The sequence below is a fragment of the Hetaerina americana genome, unplaced genomic scaffold, assembly GCF_022747635.1.
Source record: "Hetaerina americana unplaced genomic scaffold, ioHetAmer1.1.p SCAF_3, whole genome shotgun sequence".
Classification (NCBI taxonomy): domain Eukaryota; kingdom Metazoa; phylum Arthropoda; class Insecta; order Odonata; family Calopterygidae; genus Hetaerina; species Hetaerina americana.
In genome coordinates, this window is record NW_027286874.1 from 109,244,435 (window position 1) to 109,266,953 (window position 22,519).

Genomic DNA, 22,519 nt, shown 5'->3' on the forward strand with positions numbered 1-22,519 from the left:
CTCGAAACATTTTTTATATTCGGTTTTCGGTATGTCCATCAGTGCTTCCTGCGATTTTTCCATTACTTCCTCTCGGCTGCTAAAACGCGTTCCCCGTAATGGTTTTTTAACTCGATTGAACAGAAAGAAGTCACAGGGAGCCAAATCAGGTGAATTCGGTGGCTGTTGGATGGTATTTGTTGCATTTTTCGTCAAAAAATTACGAATAATGATAGCACTGTGCGACGGTGCGTTATCATGGTGCAAAATCCACGAGTTTTCTGCCCACATTTCTGGTCTCTTTCGGCGAATTGCTTCACGCAAACGTCTCATAACGCCCAAATAATACTCTTTGTTTACTGTCTGGCCTTCTGGCAAAAATTCATGATGCACTACACCGTTGTAATCCATGAAAACCGTCAGCATTGCCTTCTTTTTTGACTGAAAACGACGTGGTTTTTTTGGTCTCGGCTCATTTGGTGAACGCCATTCACTTGCCTGATGTCTGGATTGCGTGTCGTACTCATAAACCCACGTCTCGTCTCCAGTAATGATCCTTTTGATGAATGTGGGATCGGATTCAGCCTCGCAAATCATGTCTTTTGCGACGTCAACACGGTCTCTTTTTTGCATGAAATTGAGGTCTTTTGGCACCAATTTTGCTGCTACACGACGGAAACCCAAATCATTAACCACAATGTCTTGGGCGGATCCATAGGCAATGTTCAAGTCCTCCGCTATTTCTCTGATGGTTAATTTGCGGTTATTGACCAACATTTCTTTTACTTTATCAATTTTTTCACCGACTTTCGATGTCGATGGTCTGCCACTGCGTTCATCATCTTCGATTGACTCACGACCACTTCTGAACCGCTCTTGCCACTGGTAAACGACCGTTTTTTTTAGAGAATCGTTGCCGAAACACTTTTCCAACATTTCCAACGTCCGTGCGCCACTAAATCCGTTTTTTACGCAAAATTTAATACAAGTTCGTTGTTGCAAATTTAAATCCATTTCTGAAATTGTAAAAAAATCGCCAACACACACAGAGATAGATGTACTCTTGGCTACGTAACTTTTGCTAATGTCAAGTTATGACACTAAGATTTAAAGGGAATATCAACAACAGATGTACCAATTTAACAAAAAAACAGAACTCAAATCGGAACGATGGGAGCGCCACACGGTGGTTATTCCGGGAACTTTTTGATCAAGGTAGTATGCCTTGTGGACTCAACTTCATAATACTTTCATGGCATCAACTGCAAATGTTGATCAATGTCTTGGTTAAATTTCAGGGGAGGCCGTTGTCTGAGCAAGAATGGCAAGCTCTTGCTCGTCACCAAACCATACTAGCGAATGTTCAACAAGCCTTTGAAGCAGCAGCCGCAGCTTCAGGGGCCAACTCAGATTTGGATGACGTGGATGGAGAGGAGGATAGTGATTCCCTGTATGGAGGCACTGGGGGAGGGTCAGGGGACATGATGTCTCCCTCGGGCCATACAGACGCTCAGGCACTGGCGCTCATGCTGCAAGAACAACTGGATGCCATCAATAATGAAATAAGGTAGGTGGAGCTGCACCTGATACTTCAAATCACTGGAAGTCACATATTCATTTTATATCCTTTATTATACCCTTCTTTTAGAGTGTAAATTTACCTCTGAAATTACAAGAAATGGAGTTCATGAAAAAAGAATTAAGTTAACTGATTGAATAGGAAAAATAAAGTGCCAAGTCTTCCCAAGGAAATAAAGAAAATCTTTTGCTTATTAATCATGCAAATAAAGTGCAAAGAATGGGCAGCATGAGATGGTTGAATAAAATGTTCACTATACCATGAAATGAAGATGCAATTTTACGATCTCGATGTTTAGAAAGATGTTGATCACCCGTAGCTCTCTCGTAATATTGAATATATTATTACATTACATTGTTATTATTACATTGTTATTATACTATTAACGATATATTTTACATGTTAATTAGTCGGTGATAAGCTCTGCGTTGGCCATTCCTCATGATGCCTTGATGGTCTTGAAAATGATTCACTTAATGAGTGATTTTTCCCATAATAAGTGACGAGGAAAGTGATATTCCCAAAATGATTGCACGACTGCTATTGCAGTTGGTGTTTAGCACTAATTTCGCTTGCACCTTAGTCATGCCACTAGTGATCTTAGCATGTTCTAGTGATCACTTATTTTTCCAAATTTGTGTTCGGACATATTTTTAGTGATATTTTGTGCAATAAAATCCATAAGAGAATAAAAATAACAGTAGAAATGATTGAAAATCTGGAACAAGGATTGAGCATGGCTGATCCAAGTGCGCATATCAACAATCGTTTGACATCGACAATTGGCCTTTTCTTCAGGAACACAGACAAGACTAAGGATATAGCTGCTTCAAATAGATTGACAAGAGTATCTAATGGATAGTTATGCATTCTCAATGATGTTGAAAGGTTGCATCTTATATGGATTAAACGAAGAGCTATTGCAAGCAACAATATAAATGATAATATCATTTGTGAGGAGGGGAAAGTTATTTTTGCAGACTTTGTCAAGAAGATGTCAGGATCATCAGCGACTGAAGAAATATTTAAGGGGATCTATGTGAAGCTCTATAAGTTCCATAAGTACAAGGGAAAACCTGTATCCATGGCATTGTGAGGCATGGTGAAGCATCAAGCTCTGAGTCAAAGGTAGCAGGGAACTTCATTGGTGACTTCAAGAAGCTCATAGATTCTGAGAGTTGCCTACCGCAACAGGTTTTTAATTGTGATGAGAAGGGTCTCTTCTGGAAGAAGGTGCTGTGACGAACCTATATTTGTACACATAACAGTAGAAAATAATGCATTGCCTGGCCACAAGCCAAAATGAAAGGCCATCTCATGCTGCCATTTTGCACAAATGCGAGGGGTGATTTGAAAATAAAACCCCTTCTTCCTTAACATTCAGAAACTCCATGAGCCTTTAAGAAGGGTTTAGTCCTAAACAGCAGGCTAAATGTAATGTGGAGGTCATGGGTAACTGTTGCATTGTACTATGCGTACGAGGCATCGCCCTAATAAGTCAGTAGTGATGCACACCAGGAATTTATTTAATTATACGTCTGAGTCAAATTTTTCAAAATTTGGATGCGTCGGCAAAAACAAATGTCTCCAGATGGATTAGTAGTAAAAAGTAATTAGGTACTTCTCATAAATGATGAAGTATTTATTTCGATTCTTTTTTGCTTTTACAAATTCAGTTAGCATTTTGCTTCACTTTGCGATAGAAGAAAAGATGAACATGATCCATGGTCATAAATGTATGTATAATTTTATTTGAATTAGCCTTGTACATAATTAATTTTTTTCGGTATGGAACACATTATTGTATTTAACATTTATTTATGCTTGAAAAGTTTTTTCACTGAATGAGTATTTCACTTTGCAAGAAAGATCTGAGAAAGATTTATGCTTGTTGTATGAGGTTTCACTGTACTTTGAAATTTGAATGTTGCTTTCTAGATAAAACTAAGAGGAAAAATGGATTTGCTATCATTTAATTATGCCTGGTTTACTGTTTCCCAGATCATTTGCTGGATTAAAGTTTATACGTATTGTAATAGAGGTCTTATATATGGAAAAATAGAAAGTTAAGTGGTAGCAAACATATTATCTTTGATATTTCCTTAGACTATGTATCTATTTTGGCTCTTATGTTTAATATCTCAATATATTTTAGACACAAATCCACGGATACGTAAGTTTAGTGGGCTGTAAAATTGATACATTTTGTGAAAAATGTTCAGAATGCATTTAAAATCCCCATTGAAGAATTGCTTTTGTTGATGGACTCTAGATGTGAAATGCTGACTCGTTGTCTTTCCCTGTCGCATCTTAAAGGCTCATCCAGGAGGAGAAGCAGTGCACGGAGGCAAGGGCGGAGGAGCTGGAGAGCCGCGTTGGCAGTCTTGAGCACATGCATTTGCTTGCTCGTGGGCGCTCATTTGAGAGGTCAACTCCACCCGGGGGGCCACCTGGGTCATCGGGGATGCCTCCGGGAGGGCAGCCGCCTGGGTCGACGCCAGGGGGTCAGGCTCCTCCCCCGCCCTCATCCTCCTCTTCTCCTCCGCTTAGCGGGAGGTCCACACCCAAATCGCACTCTCACCATTCCCCCCAGAGGGACTACCTCCACAAATATCACACGGTGGGTACGAGCTGTGCGCCACGCAACGGTGCGGTACATGGCATGATGTTTGCAAGTAGAGCGGGGTGTGGTAAACTTAATATCCATTATGAATTTTTTAGTCGTTAGCAAAAAGCAATCATAAAATCCCTGTCAGGTATAAAACCACATTGAACTTTCCATATTTTCTTTGATAATACCTTCCATTAATAATACTTTTCTTTAATAAATAATAATAATTCCTTTGATAATACCATCCTTTCAATGTTTACTAAACATTTTCCCCAGTATGTTCAAATGACCGGTAGCTCAATAAATTTTCACTTTGCGTCTTAAACCCCTTTCCTTTTGTCAAAAGCACACTTACCGAATTCCCCACATGGTAAATAAAACCTTAATTGATGAAGAGGAGGAAGTCAATTGATCTCATAGCCTTGCCAAAAGTGAAGAAACGATGCTTTCTTGCCCTAGTCAGGCCCCACCTAGAGTATGCTGCCAGTATATGGGATCCTCAAGAGATAAATTCGATTACGGAATTAGATCGAGTTCAGCGGAGGGGGGCTGGATTTGTCAAAAATTGTTATGACCAACGCAGTAGCGTAACTACTTTCTCGCTGGGTATTGATGTGGATGTCATTTACTTCTGTTGTTTTCCATTCCCACATCTTACATTGCAAGTGTCAGTTGCCCAGATAGTGCCCCCATGCTTATTTGGGGATGAGTCAATCTTATATGAGCTATGGCACACACTATGACTTACGTGGGTAGTCTGAAAATTTTTCGATCTAACAAATGAACGAGGCATTTTCTTCAAAGTTATTTTTGAACAAAGTCTCCTTTTAAGTCAGTTCTTTTTCTCGCTATGCTCCTTTACTTTTAACCCTTCCAACTAGTAGTTAATGTCTTTCTCTGCAAAATGGACATTTATGAATGTGATAATGTTCAAAATCTCTGCCCTCCAAGGGAATCTTCAATGTTAGGAAACAGAAAGGAGTCACAGGAAGCCAGATCAGGTGAATATGGTTGGTGGTCAACCAATTCGAAGAGCAATTTGTGAATTTCAGCCATGATGACTTACAAAGTGTAAGCAGGTGTGTTGTCCTGATGGAAAAGCACTTTCCTCCTCTTCAAATACAATCTTCTTTTGCAATTTCTGCCTTCAGCTTGTCCGGTAGTGAAGTTTTTACACTGTCCCGTTACTTCTAAGATATGGTGGGAGATTTTGCCACAGTAACTTTTGATGGAGTCATCCGTTAATTAAGCTAATGCCTAATCACAATTAGGCATTTTCAATAAGCGCATTAGCAGTTGACTCCATTAAGTTTTTTTGCTGTCTCTCCCCCAGTTTTTTTACAATTTGTCAAAGTTAAAATACCCTATGTGTTAGATAGTTGACTTTAACATCATGGACTGTGGCACAACACGCCCAACTATGAATACCACCTGTCACATTGTATTCAAGGTGTTTTGTGATAACATCTTGTTCCTTTAAAGCACCCAAAATTTCAAAGTGCAAGAGGATGCATTGGTGTCTTAACTAGCCAATGCACTCCGCTGGATATCGAGGAATCTTGAATCCCAGTCAACGTGAATGATTTTTACACCTTAAAATTGTTTCAGTGCCTCCCATTCTTGTTTTATCCCTTTGAAGATAATCAATGAACACATACTGTGACTATCCCAAAAAAACAGTCCCCATCACCTTCCCAGCTGAAGGAACAGTCTTCGCCTTGTACGGTGATAGCCTTTGCATGTCCAGTTCTTCATTCAGTACATGACAAATGCATTTTTTTGATTTGCCCAGACCCTCCCCCATCTTCCTAATGTTAATGCGATGGTCGTCCAGTAGAATTTGGTGAACGATGAAATGAATGAACGAACGAAATTTTCGATGTCATCGGTCATTGTTGTAGTTTTTGGCCATTCTGAATGCTCATCATCAGCCAAGCTGGTATGGCCACTGTAAAAATTCAGCTGCCCAGAATTTCACAAACATCAATGATGCTGCAGAGTCCCCATACACACCGCCCAACTCTCCTTTAATTTGCTGCACAGGCATGTAGCCTTTCCAAAACAAATATTCAAGGATAGCTCAATACTTAATTTTTCCATTTTCACCAAAACCCTCACAAGAATTCACTTAAATAATTGTCAAACCACAACCGAGTGGACAAAATGGCTTACATTTTGGTGAGTGCCTTACAATGTATGTGCAAACGCATTTTTCCACTTTTATTGAATCTATCTTAATGTTGACGTTGGAAGATATTCAGATCACCTACAAAAGTCATTTGAGACTTTTTTGTCTGACAGTTGCAGAGAGTATGCTTGGTTGTTTTCCAGGCTTAGGTCAACTCTTTCCATATGTAGCACACTCTTAGTCAGCAAACCAATGCAATGCATCATTACAATTCTTGTTTTCTGTTGAATAAAGCTCTCTGTCATTAGAAGTTCTACAGACAGGGCAGAAAGCTTTTTGCTCATGATGAAACGGTTTTCTGAAAGTTAACTACCCTCCCATGTTTCTGATTCACTTTAATGTAAATTGTGTTGAATAGTCAGACTATATGCCAGGGTTCTTAGGTATATGCCGTGCTCCTAGTAGATGTTTGCAAAATGGTAATCCTTGGATTAAAATCAAGTGTCAATCGTGACTTTTTTCAAAAGGTGTCGCACATTTATTTTCATCGACATTGAATAAATATCTACTTGTTACTGTATTAAAAAAATGCAAAGAAACCTGTCTTTCCACAGTTTAAAATAATAGTGATTTCTTGCTACAATGCTCCTTGGCAAGCAGTTTCCCTTTTCAGCCCATCCGTTTATTCAGGTCTGGGCCCCAACCCATGTAAATTGTTATATTTGGCATTTTATGTGTATCTTATCTTTTTTGTACATTCAATGGAAGAATTAAAATTTTTCTGTGTGTAAATTGACAGTGGAGCAGTTAATTCAAGAGAAAACTTAGTAAATGGGTATTTTATCATTGAAATTCAACATTTCTTCAAATTATGTTTCATATTATTATTTATAGTGCAACTGCATGAATACTTAGGAGAAGTTCAGTTGTCTTTTAAAAGTTTCAGTCAATGTCAAATGTACAAGGTTAATCCTAAAAGTACCTGTTTTGACGTATTGATGGTGGCAATGGTTGTTTGAAAAGAATAATTATGGTAAAGAGTACGGACCTCTTAAAGCTGAAGTTAAGTTCAATGGCACTTCATTGTTTAGTATTTGTTCGGCATTACACAGTGGTAAATTCTCTTAGTGGATTTGCAAACATGGAAAAATTTGGTAATTGTTATATGACACAATACTTGGGCATGAAATGCCTTAGTCCAACCGATATCAAAGCAGACTTAAATTCTGCTCTCGGGGAGTCTGCCTTCTCGTTTGCAGCAGTAAAATATTGGGAGGCAGAATTTAAACAAGGCTGTATGAGCAGCTGCCAAAGCAAACATTGCAGTGGTCGACCAAATAAGGTGACTATGCCAGAAATGCTGAAACAATCCACAAAATGATATTGGATGGCTGTTAACTGAAAGTGTGTCAGCTAGGCATGGTATCCATGTCATAAAGTGCGGCATTGACTAATAATCTTGATATGAGAAAGCTGTACGGAAGATAGGTGCCACAATTACTCACAATGGAACTACTCACCTATGTTCGGTGAAGTTTCACAGCAATAAAGCTGATTTTTTTCATTGATTATGGCCATGGATGAAACATGGATCCATCACTTCCCACCTGAAATGAAGAAGCAGTCAAACTGATGGATTGAAACTGGAAGATTGGCTCCAAAGAAGTCAAGGACAGTTTCATTTTCAGCTAAGGCCATGGCGTCACTTTTTTGGAATGTACATGAGATAATTTTTATGGATTATCATCGGAAAGGAAATGGCATCAATGGCAAGTATTGTACGAACTTATTGCAGCGTTCGAGTGTTGAAATCAAGATAACACAGCCACATTTTGGGGTAAAGTAATGTTTCCCTGAAGAGAAGCACTCCACTGAAATTTTGTACTTGTTTTTTATGTTTCATATTGATTTTCAAAACTAACAAATATCACTATAAATCTGCATGTTAGGTGTTGTCACGAAAAATGCAATTAGGTATTGGTATGTTCATAAATATTCTTTTTCACAAGCATACTGCAAACTTTTTTTTATAAGTCTATACTTAAACGAAATATCATTTAGACTTAATCCTTAGGCTTCCGCGCCGTCTATCTGATGAATCCATGCTGATTTCCGGGAATTACCATCGCATAGTTTAGTTGGTTGACAACTGTTTCGCCCCCAGTCCTGGAGGCGAAACAGTTGTCAACCAATTAAACTACGCGATGGTAATTCCCGGAAATCAGCATGGATTCATCATTTAGACTTATTTAATCTTTTTATGTGAGAAGTATCCTTTTTTCCAGGTTTTGTTGGATATTTTCCCCGGGTTGACTACTCGTGAGCAATCAAATCTTAAATCTGTTCTGTTGTTGAGTGTGTTCAAGAGGTAATCAAGGTGTGTTAGCCAGAACCATTTAGAACCATGGGTTTGGGGCAGGGCCAGAAGTAATGGTGTTCTAAAGAGAAGAGCCTGCTCCAGCCTAGGAACACAGTGTTGAGAGAGAGAGTGTGTGTTAATCGTCATCAGTGTCTAATATTTCTTCTCCATGCTCTCTACTGCTGCAGGCTCCTGCATCCATGTCCCCTGCCCACCTCCAGCAGTTTGCTGCCCTCAGTCCTGGACAGCTCTCAGAGTCGCTGCCAGCAAGTCAGGTATGTGTGTGTGTTTCCAGTCAGAGTAATACATATTTGTGTTTCTCACAAGATTTCAGTCTAACTTTTAGAGTTATTAATTTCAGTAATTGCAGTTAGTGATGGATTTAGGCCTTTCATGAAATTGAACCTGAACATTACTCTTGGAAAATCAAATGTCACAGCCATGTCATTAGTAATGTGACTGGAGACCAGTGAGCTTAAAGATGGCCCTAATGGAAGATTCATTTTAGGGCTTTCAAATGAATGTGCATGCAGGTTTTATGTGTACTGGGTCTTTTGAACTTAACTATCAGAGGTGTGTCATGGATCTTGGACTTTTTTAACGTGTTGCTCTATTTAATGCCACCACTGGCTGAAAATTAAGCATTAGGTTTATAATTCTGCCATTTCCAATATTGAATTATTTTGCTGTAAATGTGGAGTCATTTCTTCTCCTCATTCCCTCTTTTTTTTCCATCCCCTCTGCACCTTTTGCAAGCCCCGTGCATGTGTTTCCAGTTAGCATATCCCCCCCCCCCCCTTCCCCACGTGAGCCTGATGTGCATCTGTCAACTGAAATGCATGCTCACTCTCAGTCAGAAGGACTCAAAAGAGTTTGTCATTCCAAGTTAACGGGCATTTTTAGAGAAAGGTTGGAAGATTTAACCAAATGGTTGTGTTTTGAATGAATCTGCTCTGTGATTAATGTGGGTCTTCAAATTTGGACTGCGCTACAAAAATTTGTGATGGTAATAATGTGTTCCTTATTTTCAAAAATGTGGAAGGATATACTTAGTCGTAATACCTATGGTTATTGAGATCTTTTATCCATATACAGTGATATCCTAATGCACGCATATTGATGACGAAATCTTTGAAAAATCATCATGTTTGACGAATGTCTATGGAAGTTATTTCTGTGTATCACTCGACTGTGAAAGCTATGAATCATTAAGAATCTAAAAATGAAGGAAAAAAAATTTAATTGTCTGCGAATGGGAGCATACTGTTCTTTCCCTAAAATTTCTATCTAAATGGCAACAATCAGTGTATCGGAATAATCTCTTGTAAGTTGCAAATGTATATGTTTTTTCAGATGTTAATTTAGGCTGATTTTAATGTTATACTCCTCATTACTGTTCATTATTTTCATTGCTCATATCATTGGTTTTGACCTGAATTTCAGCATGTTGCTTTTTAATTGGGGCATTATTTCAAATTTTTGCCAAACATTGGCATAGGGAGCCACCATTTCACTCCTAAAAAGAACTCCAAAAAGTAGTGAAACTAATAAAAGTTTAAAAGTGGTGGCAAAAACTAATTTTATGATGTAAAGTTAATTGATACAAAGCTAAACTTAAAAAATATTAAACCTTTAGGTATAAAAGTTGGCCTAAATATGAAAAAGCCACACATGACACAAAGAATATCTTAAAACAATTAATGACAAGGATTGATGACCGAAGAACTATCCTGGAATAAAATACTTAAAGATAAAATTTCTAAAATTACTGCTATGAAACTGTATTTGAACTCATAAATTAAAGTGAAATCTAAAGAAAGGGATAACCTTTGATGTGTAAATATACTCTGATAAAAGAAAATAAATGTCTGTATAGTCCTAAATAATCGCTTAAGTAACTAAATTGAAAGAAAGAAATGAAAAATTTTAATAAAAAAACTACCGAATGAATTATAAAGTGAACTAAGAATTTCAGAAAAACCACAATGAGGTTCAAATTTTAGCACAAGCTATCTCAATAGTCATTTACATTCTTAGCCCACCTTCAAGTGACAGTACAACTGCGTAGGGTGTCCAAACTCAAGTTGCCTTTTCATCGGTCACCTTACTTGCATTTAGGCACCCACCTGAAAGCATGCATGCCCTAATGCCAAACCAGTTAGGGCACAGCTTTAAATATCTTCATCTTTGAAGCTGTTCTTTTTAATTGGTACATTTTTCGGCATATATTTTCCGAACGCAGTCATTCCACAATGGTATAATTCCACAATTGTTTCAGGCTCATCTATGTGGAAGTTCATGTTCATTAAATGAAGAGCACAATGTATATTTCCACTGGTCTTTATTTTTTTATTGAAAATTAAGAACAATGGAAATTAACATTGTGTTCTTCATTTAAGGAAAAAAAGTGCAAATTCAATTCAACTTCCATTGATAATTTTAATTAAATCTGGAATTTAAACCATTTAAATAGGAGTACTAGCTTCAATCCTGATTTCATTCAATTTATTAGTGTACAGAGGGATTAGTATTTTATTCAATGTATTAACCCACTTTTATCACTGCTTGTCAATGGTCCAGTTGGACCTGGGACCGACGTCTGTTGACCCATCTCAGGAAGAACTACGGTCAATTGGGAAAATGGATGGTGTCAGTGCCATGAGCATCAGTGGCACCACAGGCCTCATTGGGGGAAACAGCTTGCTTATGGGTAAGCCAAAGTCTTATTATACTCTCATCTTTTAATTTCTAGACACTCTTGTGTATTGCTTAATGCTATTTTGCTGATGCTTCTGCCACTCTGATCAAGTCAATTTACATGTATTTTGAATTTTTTTATTTCCAGTCTAGCTTTTGATGTCAATAATTCTACCGGGTGTGCAATTTTCTATGCATGCCCAGTTGGTGGCAGGGTGCCAAAAATAATGCATTTCAGGCAGCGAGTAGTTAACCAAAAAGTTTTCATTTTCTCATAGAATGTTATTGTACTCTTTTCTAGTATATTTTTACGTACAAATTTAAACATTACACATCACATACTCATGTATTAATCACTAACCTCAGTAGTTGAAATTTCTCATGTAACAACATTTTTTCCTCAGTGAATAGTATTTTGAGTGGGGTCAAGCGACACCAATACACAAATCCCCAGCTCAGACTAGGAAAATGATGGTTTTTGTGCTTCATAGCTTTCATGTATCCTGCTCAAGCCTATGCCACCCGATGCTCTTTCAGGCCATCCGTCAAATCAGAATGAATTCAAATCAATTGTCTCGAAATATTGTTGTCAGTGACGTGAAGTCGAATCACTACAGTGAGACTTTGAGACTGGTATTGAAAACATGCAAAACTCATAATTGTACTGAAGTTGAAATTGGTATGACTCTTAGAAAACCAGGTAAAGTTATCAGTTGCAATGCCACCAAGAAAAAGTCTTCATTTTACGCATCATTGAGGAAGAAGATAAAGTGGTTTAAAAAAAAGTAATTTAGCTAATTTGTGGCACCATATTGTTAAAGGCTTGGTTTATTCACTAGGAGCGTGGTGATATGAAAAATCTGAGCAGTTTACAATTTTGTGAAAACATAATATCTGCTTTACTTGATCAACCAGCAATGGCTGCTACATCACTAGCATCAAAGAGAAAGCGTCATTATCTTAAGAAATATGTATTAACGAAAGTGTGACTACAGTGATGTAAAAAAAATGTATAGAAGCAAAATAGATGGAAGACAAACAGCGATGAAAAAAGCATTGTAACTTAAGGCCCTGGTTGTGAGAATAAACCAGCATTTGGCCTGGAATGTGTAAGGAAACTGCATAATTAGTGTACTGTTTATTGGAACATAAATAAATAAAATTATGCAAGTTTCCTCTTTTATTAATATCTAGCGTATAAAAGACAAATGATTATCCCAATACTTAGTAAATTTCATTTTTTTAATTTCATTGTATTGGGGCGATTTATTAAAGCAATAACCCAAAAACCAAGAAATGGCCGCTAAACATAATCATTTATCTGGCAGGGGGCACTTCAATTCACATAACTATCCAATAGCTGCCCTCCAACATCCTGTGTGGATCTTAAAGCAGTGGTGGCATTCACTGAGTCTTGTGTCATGCCATCAGGGAGGCAGACACTGGTGGCATGACACGTAACAGGGTGCATATGTTAACGGGGGAAACAATATGTGATATGGGTGTATAGTCCTGCCAGCACCTCAAAATTTTAATAAAATTATAATTGTAAAGGAAATTAAAAGCTTTGAAACTTTGTAATACTTTTAAAAAAATACAAGTTTGAAATACCTCAGCTTTCATAGTAGAAGTACTATTTGAGGGAGGCGACCGACTGCTGAGTTCATTTGTGCCATTAGGGATGTACAAGAAGGGATAAAGGGTGGAGAGAAACCTGGCGTCGGCAGTAGCCTACTCTTAACGAAAGGCGCCAAGGGGTCCCGCAGCTTAAAGTCCCATCCGATGGACTTTGTACTCACTCTCCACAAAGCACTTCAATTAGGGATTGAGATACCACTGAAAAATATTTATCACCACCGGGATTTGAACCCTGACTCTCTGGGTGGGAAGCCAGTTTGTTAGCTACCGCACCATCCTGATCCCACCTCAGTTTCATAAACGTTTTTGAATATTTTGACAGGTTTTGCCTTTGACAACTTTTGGTCACAAAACTAAAAGTTATCAATAGTATTTAATGTTTTAGTTAAATCTTTTTTTTTTTATTAACCTTCTACACTTTCCCATTATCCACCTTCCCCCGCTCTGTCAGAATTGCTTGAGACCTCGCAATTCACCGTTTGAAGTTGAGAACGAAATTATGCTGGGTGGCCACAAACACGCATGTGCCCACACACACACACACGGGTGTGTTCACTCACAGACACACGCAAAGTGGATGTAATGCACAGAATTTGGATGTGATGTCCTGGAGACTAGATGTATGCCATGCCATGAATGGTGCAAGTCGAATGTAAAAAAGAAAAATTCAAATTTATAAAGGAAATGTACTTATTATGGTTGTATTACTCCATTCTTCAGTAAATATTTAGCAGTGTATTTCATGTTTGCTGGCAGGTGGCAATTCGAGTGGCATGGGCGGCGGTCCATCTCCCGGGTCAGCCGGGCCACCCTCGGACCGTGGTGTCAGCGGCCTGGTGGGGATGGGTGGTGGCATGGGGGGTGGTTTGATTGGGAGTGGCGGCATCGGAATGGGTGGGAGTGGGGGTAGTCCAACCCAGACGATGCTCTCCGCCTCTTCTTCTGCGTCGGCTCGATCGATGCGCCTTGAAAGGGTTGCTCAAGCCCTCGCTCAGAGTTCGGAGGAGTTGCGCAGGTGAGGAAAGCATTGCGTCTCTGATCTATGGAGACAATATGCCTATATGGGTTGCTCACTTTGTCTTTGTATGGACAGCTTGTCATGGCTGAAGTCATAACGATTGCTATCTTTTGGTGCATGTTGCACCCACTCAGTTGAAAGTGCACATGTGTGGCGGGACGTTTGCCTGCCACGTCTCCCCCTCAGCACTGCATGGGCCCTTGCAATCCACAGGTTAAAGTTGAGCAGGCAAATGTTGCTGGGTGGCCACCCAACTGCTAGTATTCTGTCATCTTCATTTAAGCGTAGAAGCACAGGAAGATGGTGGTATTTCGGCGTTTGTGTGTGATCACGATTGGTCACCCTCAGACTTTATATATCAGACTTTCCTGGATCATTTTCAGCTTTGAAATTTGTTCTCTGGCTTTTATATGAATGCCCTTGCACAATTTGTATGATTATATAGGTCTGCATGTCTTTTGAATCCAAATGGATGACACTATCAGTGCATGAACACTGTAATGCTTACTAATTAAGCATTGAAGCATTCCTCTGGTTGTATGCCTATAAGAAATGGGATTATTGTCTTGATAATATTTTTAAAGGAAATAGAGGAAAGTGGCCACCCAGGTCATGAAAATTAAAAATGAATTTGCAACTGAAGGTTCACAAAGAAATTTTGAAAAAGGATAACTAGTCACAGCTGATTAATGGAAAAAAAAGGTGCTTACGGCATAATGTAATTTTGCCGTACAAAGCACTATCAAAGATGTGGAATGTTTGCCGGTGTGCAGAAATTATGCACTTGGATAATTATCTTCCACTTTTCTTTGAATAAAATAAAATAATATTTAATAGTGTTGAGTAGAATTACTGTAATTAAATACAGAATGCAAAAAATCTAATTTAAACACATTCTTGTATGATGCTTACAAGTAATGTTACATGTGCACACTTTTTGTAATTTCCATGTCTCTGAATATCTTTTTTAATGTTCAACCAGAATCAATATGTTGTCATTAGCAAATGATTGTGTGTGCTCAGAATTTAATCTTCACTGAATATACATAAACCTCTCAGTCAATTAAATTGTATTATACGAAGAAAAGCAATGCTAAAAATTCAAAATTTTATACATTGAATAAGATAAATGTTATTATTTGTTCCTTTGTTGGTTTTGAGGTTTATCAGTACCCTATGCATAAACATTTTTTAAGTTTACTGTTTATCTTTAGTGATTTTTTTGTTGTCACAAATGATAGCACAGAGGTATATTTAAAGTTGTGTGCATCAAAGCTACATACGAGGGCGGTTCAATAAGTACCCGTGTTAGAAATGAAGAAACCATTTTTTCAAAAACATTTTTTTTATTTTTTCGACACAGTCCCCTTTTAGAAAGATACACTTCTCCCAACGTTCCAGCCATTTTTTTTAACCCCTCCAAAAAATGATTTGTCGAACTCTCCAAAATACGCCTCTGTTTCTGTGATAAACTTCTCCGTTTGAGCTCAATTTTTTTCCCGCGAGCCATTTCTTCATGTTAGGGAATAATAAAAAGTCGCAGGGAGCCAGATCAGATGAATACGGGGGGTGCGGCAGCGACAATTTTTTCATCGCCAACTTATCATGTAAAATATTAATTGCCGTTCCACTCGACACACCCACGGCTTCTGCTACTTCACGCACTTTCGTTCGTCGATCAGCGAGAATCATGGCGTGGACTTTTTGAATGATTTCCTCGGTAACCAAGTCTGCCGGGCGTCCTGGTCGCTCCTCATCAAAAACAGATGTTCGCCCATGTTTAAATTCGTTGAACCAATATCTAACTGTGGTCATAGATGGCGAAGTGTCCCAATAAACAGCATCCAACTTTGCTTTTATCTCCTCGCATTTCTTCCCATCCAAAAACAAAAAGCGAATTACCGAACGATACTGCTCTTTTTCCATCTTAGCAAAAATCACGAAACGCGCCTTACTCGAATGGCTGCCAAATCCAAACTAACCTTTAAATCAGTCTGAAATTTGTTTCACCGTCGTTTGATAGATGGCAGCATGCGATGATAACATTAACTTCCCTCAGGAATGCCTTTTGTCGTCAAACATGGGTTCTTATTGAACTGCCCTTGTAGTTCCCGTAATTGAATTCCAAACCCACAAAATAGCATTGTAAGTCATAACTTTGCCAAGCCAGGGTAATTTTAGTTTTGCTTTAAAAATGCTCAATAAGTATAAGTTAATATTTAATTTACAATTTAATATTACATATGTATCCCTGTATGAAATGTAACTTGTAAGTTACATGTGGTATGTCTTATTGTTGATATGGTTCTAGTTTTGATTTCATGTTCATAAATGATACCCTATGAATGGCATTTGAAATGGTTTTAATTGCTAATTTTAGAATAATTGCACAATAAGTTCACCAAAATGGATTGTGCAGTCAAAGGATGAGGTATTTCATTCTTGTGTTGTCAGAGGTTAAGGTGATTAAGTAGAGTAATACACTTGGCATTACATCGAGTGCTCCCAATGTGTTTCGCAACTGGCTCTCAGCCAGGTGGATGGCAATAATCTGAAGTACCGAAACCAAAACACTTTGGCACCGCTCTCATTCTTTCAGCATATGCTATTTTGATTAAAAAGAATATTTTTCCATCTTTTTGAGCAATTTTCCTCTAAAATCAACGTTTAGTTCTTTGGTGGTGTTGTTTTTTTTTCATGAAGTAATGTCAGTTTTCACATTGTCACATAAGTTCTCCCAGTTCAGGAATTAAATGTGTTTGTATTTGGTTAAAAATGCTGCTAAAGGATAATCTTTGGACTTGATTTTTGTGGGCAATAGATGCCATGGAGAAATTGAACTATCGTTTCTCCCATTGGGAAATGCCAAAGACTTGGCCAGAGCTTGAAATGCTGTGGCTGAATTAGGGAAGGTTGAGCAGTTTGATTGGCATTCATATATCTGTTAGCATTACATGGGAATCAAAAATGAGCTACTTCCACGTGGAAGATTTCTGAGTCATTTCATAATGAGAAATTTGCATATTTTTACGAATTTACAACCATCCTTGAAATTCTGGCAAAGAATCTGTGAGATTTGGTGCACCTGATGGTGGAAAGCTTGTGTGAGGGGAAGTTTAATAGAAATATGTTCCCTGAAAAATTGTGATTGCAGATATGCTATCATGGCATACTATGTAGAATACACAAAGATTGATTTCTTGAATCCAGGATGCTAGTTGTGAAGGATAGATTTTGCAGAGCTAAAACCAGCATGCAATGCTACATACATTTGCAATTGTACATCACGGCATGAGTACTAATGCTGCTACACCAGTAGCAACGAACAGAAGAATGTCACTTTTTACTTTGACAATATTTTCACTGGAATTTTAATACAGAAATATTATAAAAATTTTGGCATAGAAGAGAAGAGTAAACTGGAAATTCGAAAGTACTTGTCGATGTGCATTTAGCTCCAAAGTATAATGGTGCGATGACTATAGAATGCTGAAAATGCAGAGGAATATTGTGGAATCAAAAGGCAACAAAAAGAGATATCAGAGTTCTAGTGCCTGAATAAAATTTCAATGGGCACTCTTTTTCTTCAGCAGAATTGAAACTTATGTTTGTTAAGTATGCATTATTTACACTTACCGCCAACATTTTTTAATATTCTTCTGCAAGAATTAACCCTACACGGGGGGGGCAACCTGTGACAAGGGCCTTTAGTCACTTGGAAATCACACTGTTAAAGCTACATAGGCACCATGTCGGGTCGAGCAGATCAGCCAACAAAAATTGCCTGAACATTAAATATACAGGGATATCAATCAGACCAGTGAATACATTGCTACCGGAGATGCGGTGGACCCTCGCTAATCTGGAATATTTGGGGCCAGAGGTCTGAATAAAGTGAAATCTAGATAAACTTGGGATTTGGCTCATGTAATTACATGGGATATTCGTCCTTACTATAATTTTGCACTTAGTCGTTGACAATTTAAAGAGACTTAACAAGGTGACCAGGAAATCTCATTTAAAAACATCTTAGGTAAAATTAATATATCCTATTTCAATAAAATACATCACAGGACAACGTGTCTTTTATCCTTCTCATTTTTTAGAGCAGACAGTCCGTTTAGCTACAGCAAATGCACAAATCAAACTAGCAACAGGTAACCCAGGCTTCCAATTCTCAAGGAGCTTCACCTTTTCCACAACTTTCAAATTTGTATTTTCTTTTCGTTCCACACTATTGTCACATTTTTGTTGCTCTGTTTTACATTTGGAAGAACTCAAAATTATTAAGTATGTGCTTTGGAAGTTGCAAAAGCACGTGGAAAGAAGTGACCTCTATCTTAAACAACTTGTGACTATGTCACATTCAGCATTTAGTTGAACAAGTCAATTATTTGCTTCTTGTAGCACTGGTAAACCATGATTTAGAGTATTACTGGAAATATTATGGATAATTTGTGTACATTTTTCATTAATGGTTCAGAGAAACTGGCACATGAAATGTATTTTTTGGCATATTACTATGCTACATCCATCTTGTGACCCATAAGAAACCACCAACATCACATGGCTGGATTCTGTATAGGTTAATGAGGGGTCTGGATTAAGCAGGCCCAGATTAGCGAGGGTATACTGTATTAAAACACCATCTTGATAAATAGTTGAATAGCTGAACCAAATGCAAGGATATGCTGTATATATTGCAGGTGAATGATTCATAGTATCATCATTGAGTGTAAATCAAGCCATGGGAATGAATGGTCCATATTCTGCAGTATGGTGATATTTTTAGGAAAAAAGGGGAAAATAACTGCAGTGGAATCTCGGATAATGAGCAAAAATGTTGTATCCGGAAATAACTCGCTTAAGGAGCGACTTTTCTCCTGGCGAGTGATGAGAAGAGGGGGAATTCTTGGAGCGTGCCAGCTACTTCTCTTTGTGTTTAGCACTCGATCTGCAAGCATCTTAGTGTCACTAGTGATCACACATTTTTCCAAACTTGTGTTCAGACTTATTATTCATGATTTTTGTGTGCAAAGTTTAATAATATTTTGAGCATAGTTTAAAAAATAACCCCCAAAGAAAATTCCATAAGCAGAAAGCCACAAAAGAATTAAAATAATTGAAATGGAAAGTAAAATCATTGGAAATCAGGAACAGGGTGTGAGTGTGGCTGATCTAGTATGCATATCAACTATCATTCAAGATAAACAATTTGCATTTTCTGCAAGAACAATACAAAATTAAGGAGATAAATGCTCTAAGGAGAGCGACAAGAATATCGATGCAATGGTTTACGTAATCTCAATGAGACTTCTGCGACTTCAAGAAGCTCGTAGATTTTGTCTTCCATACCGTAACAGGTTTTTAATTGCTATGAGAAGGGTCTCTTGTGGAAGAAGGTGCCAAAGTATATCTATATTTGTGCACTGTATTGCCTGTCCATAAGCCAAAGAAAGGCCATCTCAAGCTGCCATTTTGCACAGATACAAGTGGCAATTAGAAAATTAAACCCCTGCTTGTTTACCATTCAGCAACTCCACAAGCCATCAAAAAGTCCAAAGCAGCCAGCTAAATGTGATGTAGAGGTAGAGATCACAGGAAATTTTTGCGTTGTACCATGCGTACGAGGCATTGCCCTTATCAGGCAGTAGTGATGCACGCCATAAAATATTTAATCATAATTCTGAATCACATTTTTACAAAAATCTTGAAGCATCAATAAAACAAATGGCTCTAGACAACTTTGTAGTAAAAAGGAATTAGGTATGTATCATAAATAATAAACAATGTTGATTATTTTTTGCCCTTACAAATCGAGTTTGTGTTATGGGCTGCTTCATTCTACAACAAAAGAAAAGGTGGACATGATCCTAAACAATGCATATTATAATTTTCACTGAATAAATATTGGACATGATTTATTTTTTTTGGCATGGAACACATTTTCATGGTTTACATTAATTTATTTGCGAAAGGTTGTTTAACTAAATGAGTGTTGTGCTTTATGAGAAAGAGGTGGAATGAATTGTGTTCCTTGAATGAGGTTCCATTGTATGAAATGCATATGAAGTCACTTGAATCCTCTGTGTGCCTTGAGGAAGGTGGATTTTGTGTGATTTTATTGTACATGTGATTCTATTTCCCAATTACAAGTAATCGAATCAAACAAACTTATTTCAACCTGTTTCACTTGTCACAGATAATACTGTTGTGTGTGTTTCGAGGTGTCTATGCCAAGAACATTTTTTATCAATCATGGGTAGAGTTTATGTGATTGCTAGTTTTTTGGTCAGTTGTGATTAATATCTTCTAGGAACATGTAACTACTAATCTTCTTGATTATATTTGTAACTATATGTAATATTCTTCCTTTACTCAAGTTGTATGAGAATGTTGGTAACATTGCTAATTTATTCTCACTGAGGAATTAAGAATTCAAGCACTTTGTGATGTATTCAACCAGTTTTGCGATTTCAGTTAAATACTCTTGTTTCAGCATGATTCAGTTTGCTAAAAATATTTACTGGTTTCTTCAAAATCAATAATAATAAAAATGTGCACACCCATATTAATAATATACGTGCTTTACTGAAATTGCACTTTGCATGACCAACTGTTTTGCTTAAACTCCTGCACAAAGTCCATTCCTGTTAGGAGAGCAAATGCATTTAATTTGGATAACTGTTACCCACTAGCCTGTTTTAAGGTTCGCTCTGTCATGAATCATTTTATCTTATTAAGTCTTTCTCGAAGGATTCCCTTGCAATGTAACAATTTAAAATTGCAAAAAATCATTCACCTTGACCTGGATTCTAACGCAGACCCCTCGATGTCCGGCCAAATTCTTTAGCCAGTTGTGCCACTGAGGCTTCCTCTTATCCTTTTAAATTGTTGCATTGTAATGCACATTGGGGGATGACTCCATTTTAAGTTACTGTCGCCGCATCTTCCGCAGTTTCTTTGAACTTATGGATTCCCTGTTATTCCAAAGGGTTAACCTACATCACCTCCCCCCCCCCCTCCCAAATTTTTATCACTAAAAAACTTCCCTCCTCCCACAGAACGAAGTCATGAATATTGTTCATTTTGCACAGAAAATATGGTAAAATCATTATATAATAACAGTGTTTGTTAAAATCCCTTCAAATAAATTCTTCCACAGTTGGGAACTGTTTTTGGAATTTGTAGCATTGATTTTATATCTAATGCAGAAAGACTGGTTAAGTTTATTAGTGTAGATTTCTTAGTTTCTGTTCAAGAGAAATTTCAGAAGCAGCAATAATTTCAGTTTTTTAAATTTATAGAAAAACCTCGTAATACACATTTGTGTAATTTGTTCATCAATGTATATTTTCAAGAATCCATTAACAATAAGGCATATGTATATCATTCGTCTTACCATAAAATGATGCCAGAAACAATAGCTTTTATATTGACAGTGAATATGGATGAATTGTATAGTATGAAAGCTAAAATTAATTTTTGATGCTGGGAAATGATAACTTTTTGTCATGTAATGTTTTGTAAATCACCAAGTGATAATTTAGCACAGGTAAAGTTTAGTTTTGTGCATACATGTGTTATTTTTTCCATTGATGACAATTAGGTGTTAGAATGGGGGAACTAATCATTAAAACCATATTGCAATTAATGGTAATGGGTGAATTTGAAATTATCCTAGTAAGAGATGTGCTTGGGTGAATAATACTCTCTTTGTGTAACACAAGAAAAATTAGAATCAAAATTATAGTGTTTTTTCCTGACCTGAATCCAAGTCCCTCACATTAACAGCAGCCATTGAAAAGGGCACATCACAGGGACACTCAGCAGGGCACAGTGGCTGCAAGTGCTTGTAAATTTCCTTTGCCGTTGTCCCTATGCCACCGTATAGGTGATGCTGGCGACATGTATACCATGATTTTACATTACAAAATTATCTCATAGAATTGGTAATATTTTCTCTATGCGTTTTGTAGGAAGTGGTGCATTCATATGAGTTGCACTTGTGTCTTTCAAGCATTCATAATTAAAATAGAACAACAGTACATTAATTTGAGTAGAGAAAAAATGTAATGTTACCCTACAAAAGTGAATAAAGAAAGCCATGGTCAAAAAGCAGGCAGGTCTCCAGGTGGGGAAATTAAAGAGACCTTATGCGATTGATAGAAACGAGCCTTTGCTTTAAAAAGGAGCGCTGTCAGAAAAGGCCTCTCTCTGAAGGCCTCCCCTCTGTTTTATAACCATAGGCCCTTTTTGGTCAGACGCATGAAGTACCTTAATTCTTCCAGGATGCACTACTTGGTGAATTGATAACCCACACCCACCAACTACGAGGCGGTGTTTGTATGCTGGAAAAGGTTTGCTTTAAGTAAGCATCACCTTCCTTTAGATGGTTGTTTAAGTTTCAGCTACAGCTTGTTATCTATCGTGTGGTTTCACTTTTGTAGCGATTGAAGTGAAAGAGTTTTGTTTATTTAGAAAAATGGGAAAAAATGTGTTTTGTGTGA

The 22,519-nt window shown here is 37.5% G+C and overlaps 1 protein-coding gene across 1 annotated transcript in view; it reads left to right on the top strand.

Moving 5' to 3' along the window:
• Positions 1-22,519, top strand: part of Liprin-alpha (PTPRF interacting protein alpha) — a 112,932-nt gene that overhangs the window by 62,800 nt on the left and 27,613 nt on the right. Inside the window, exons 16-20 of the mRNA XM_071587957.1 lie at positions 1,278-1,546; positions 3,875-4,178; positions 8,845-8,931; positions 11,237-11,366; positions 13,748-14,006. Of these exons, the coding sequence (XP_071444058.1) occupies positions 1,278-1,546; positions 3,875-4,178; positions 8,845-8,931; positions 11,237-11,366; positions 13,748-14,006 (1,049 nt within the window). The remainder of the gene's footprint in view (positions 1-1,277; positions 1,547-3,874; positions 4,179-8,844; positions 8,932-11,236; positions 11,367-13,747; positions 14,007-22,519) is intronic.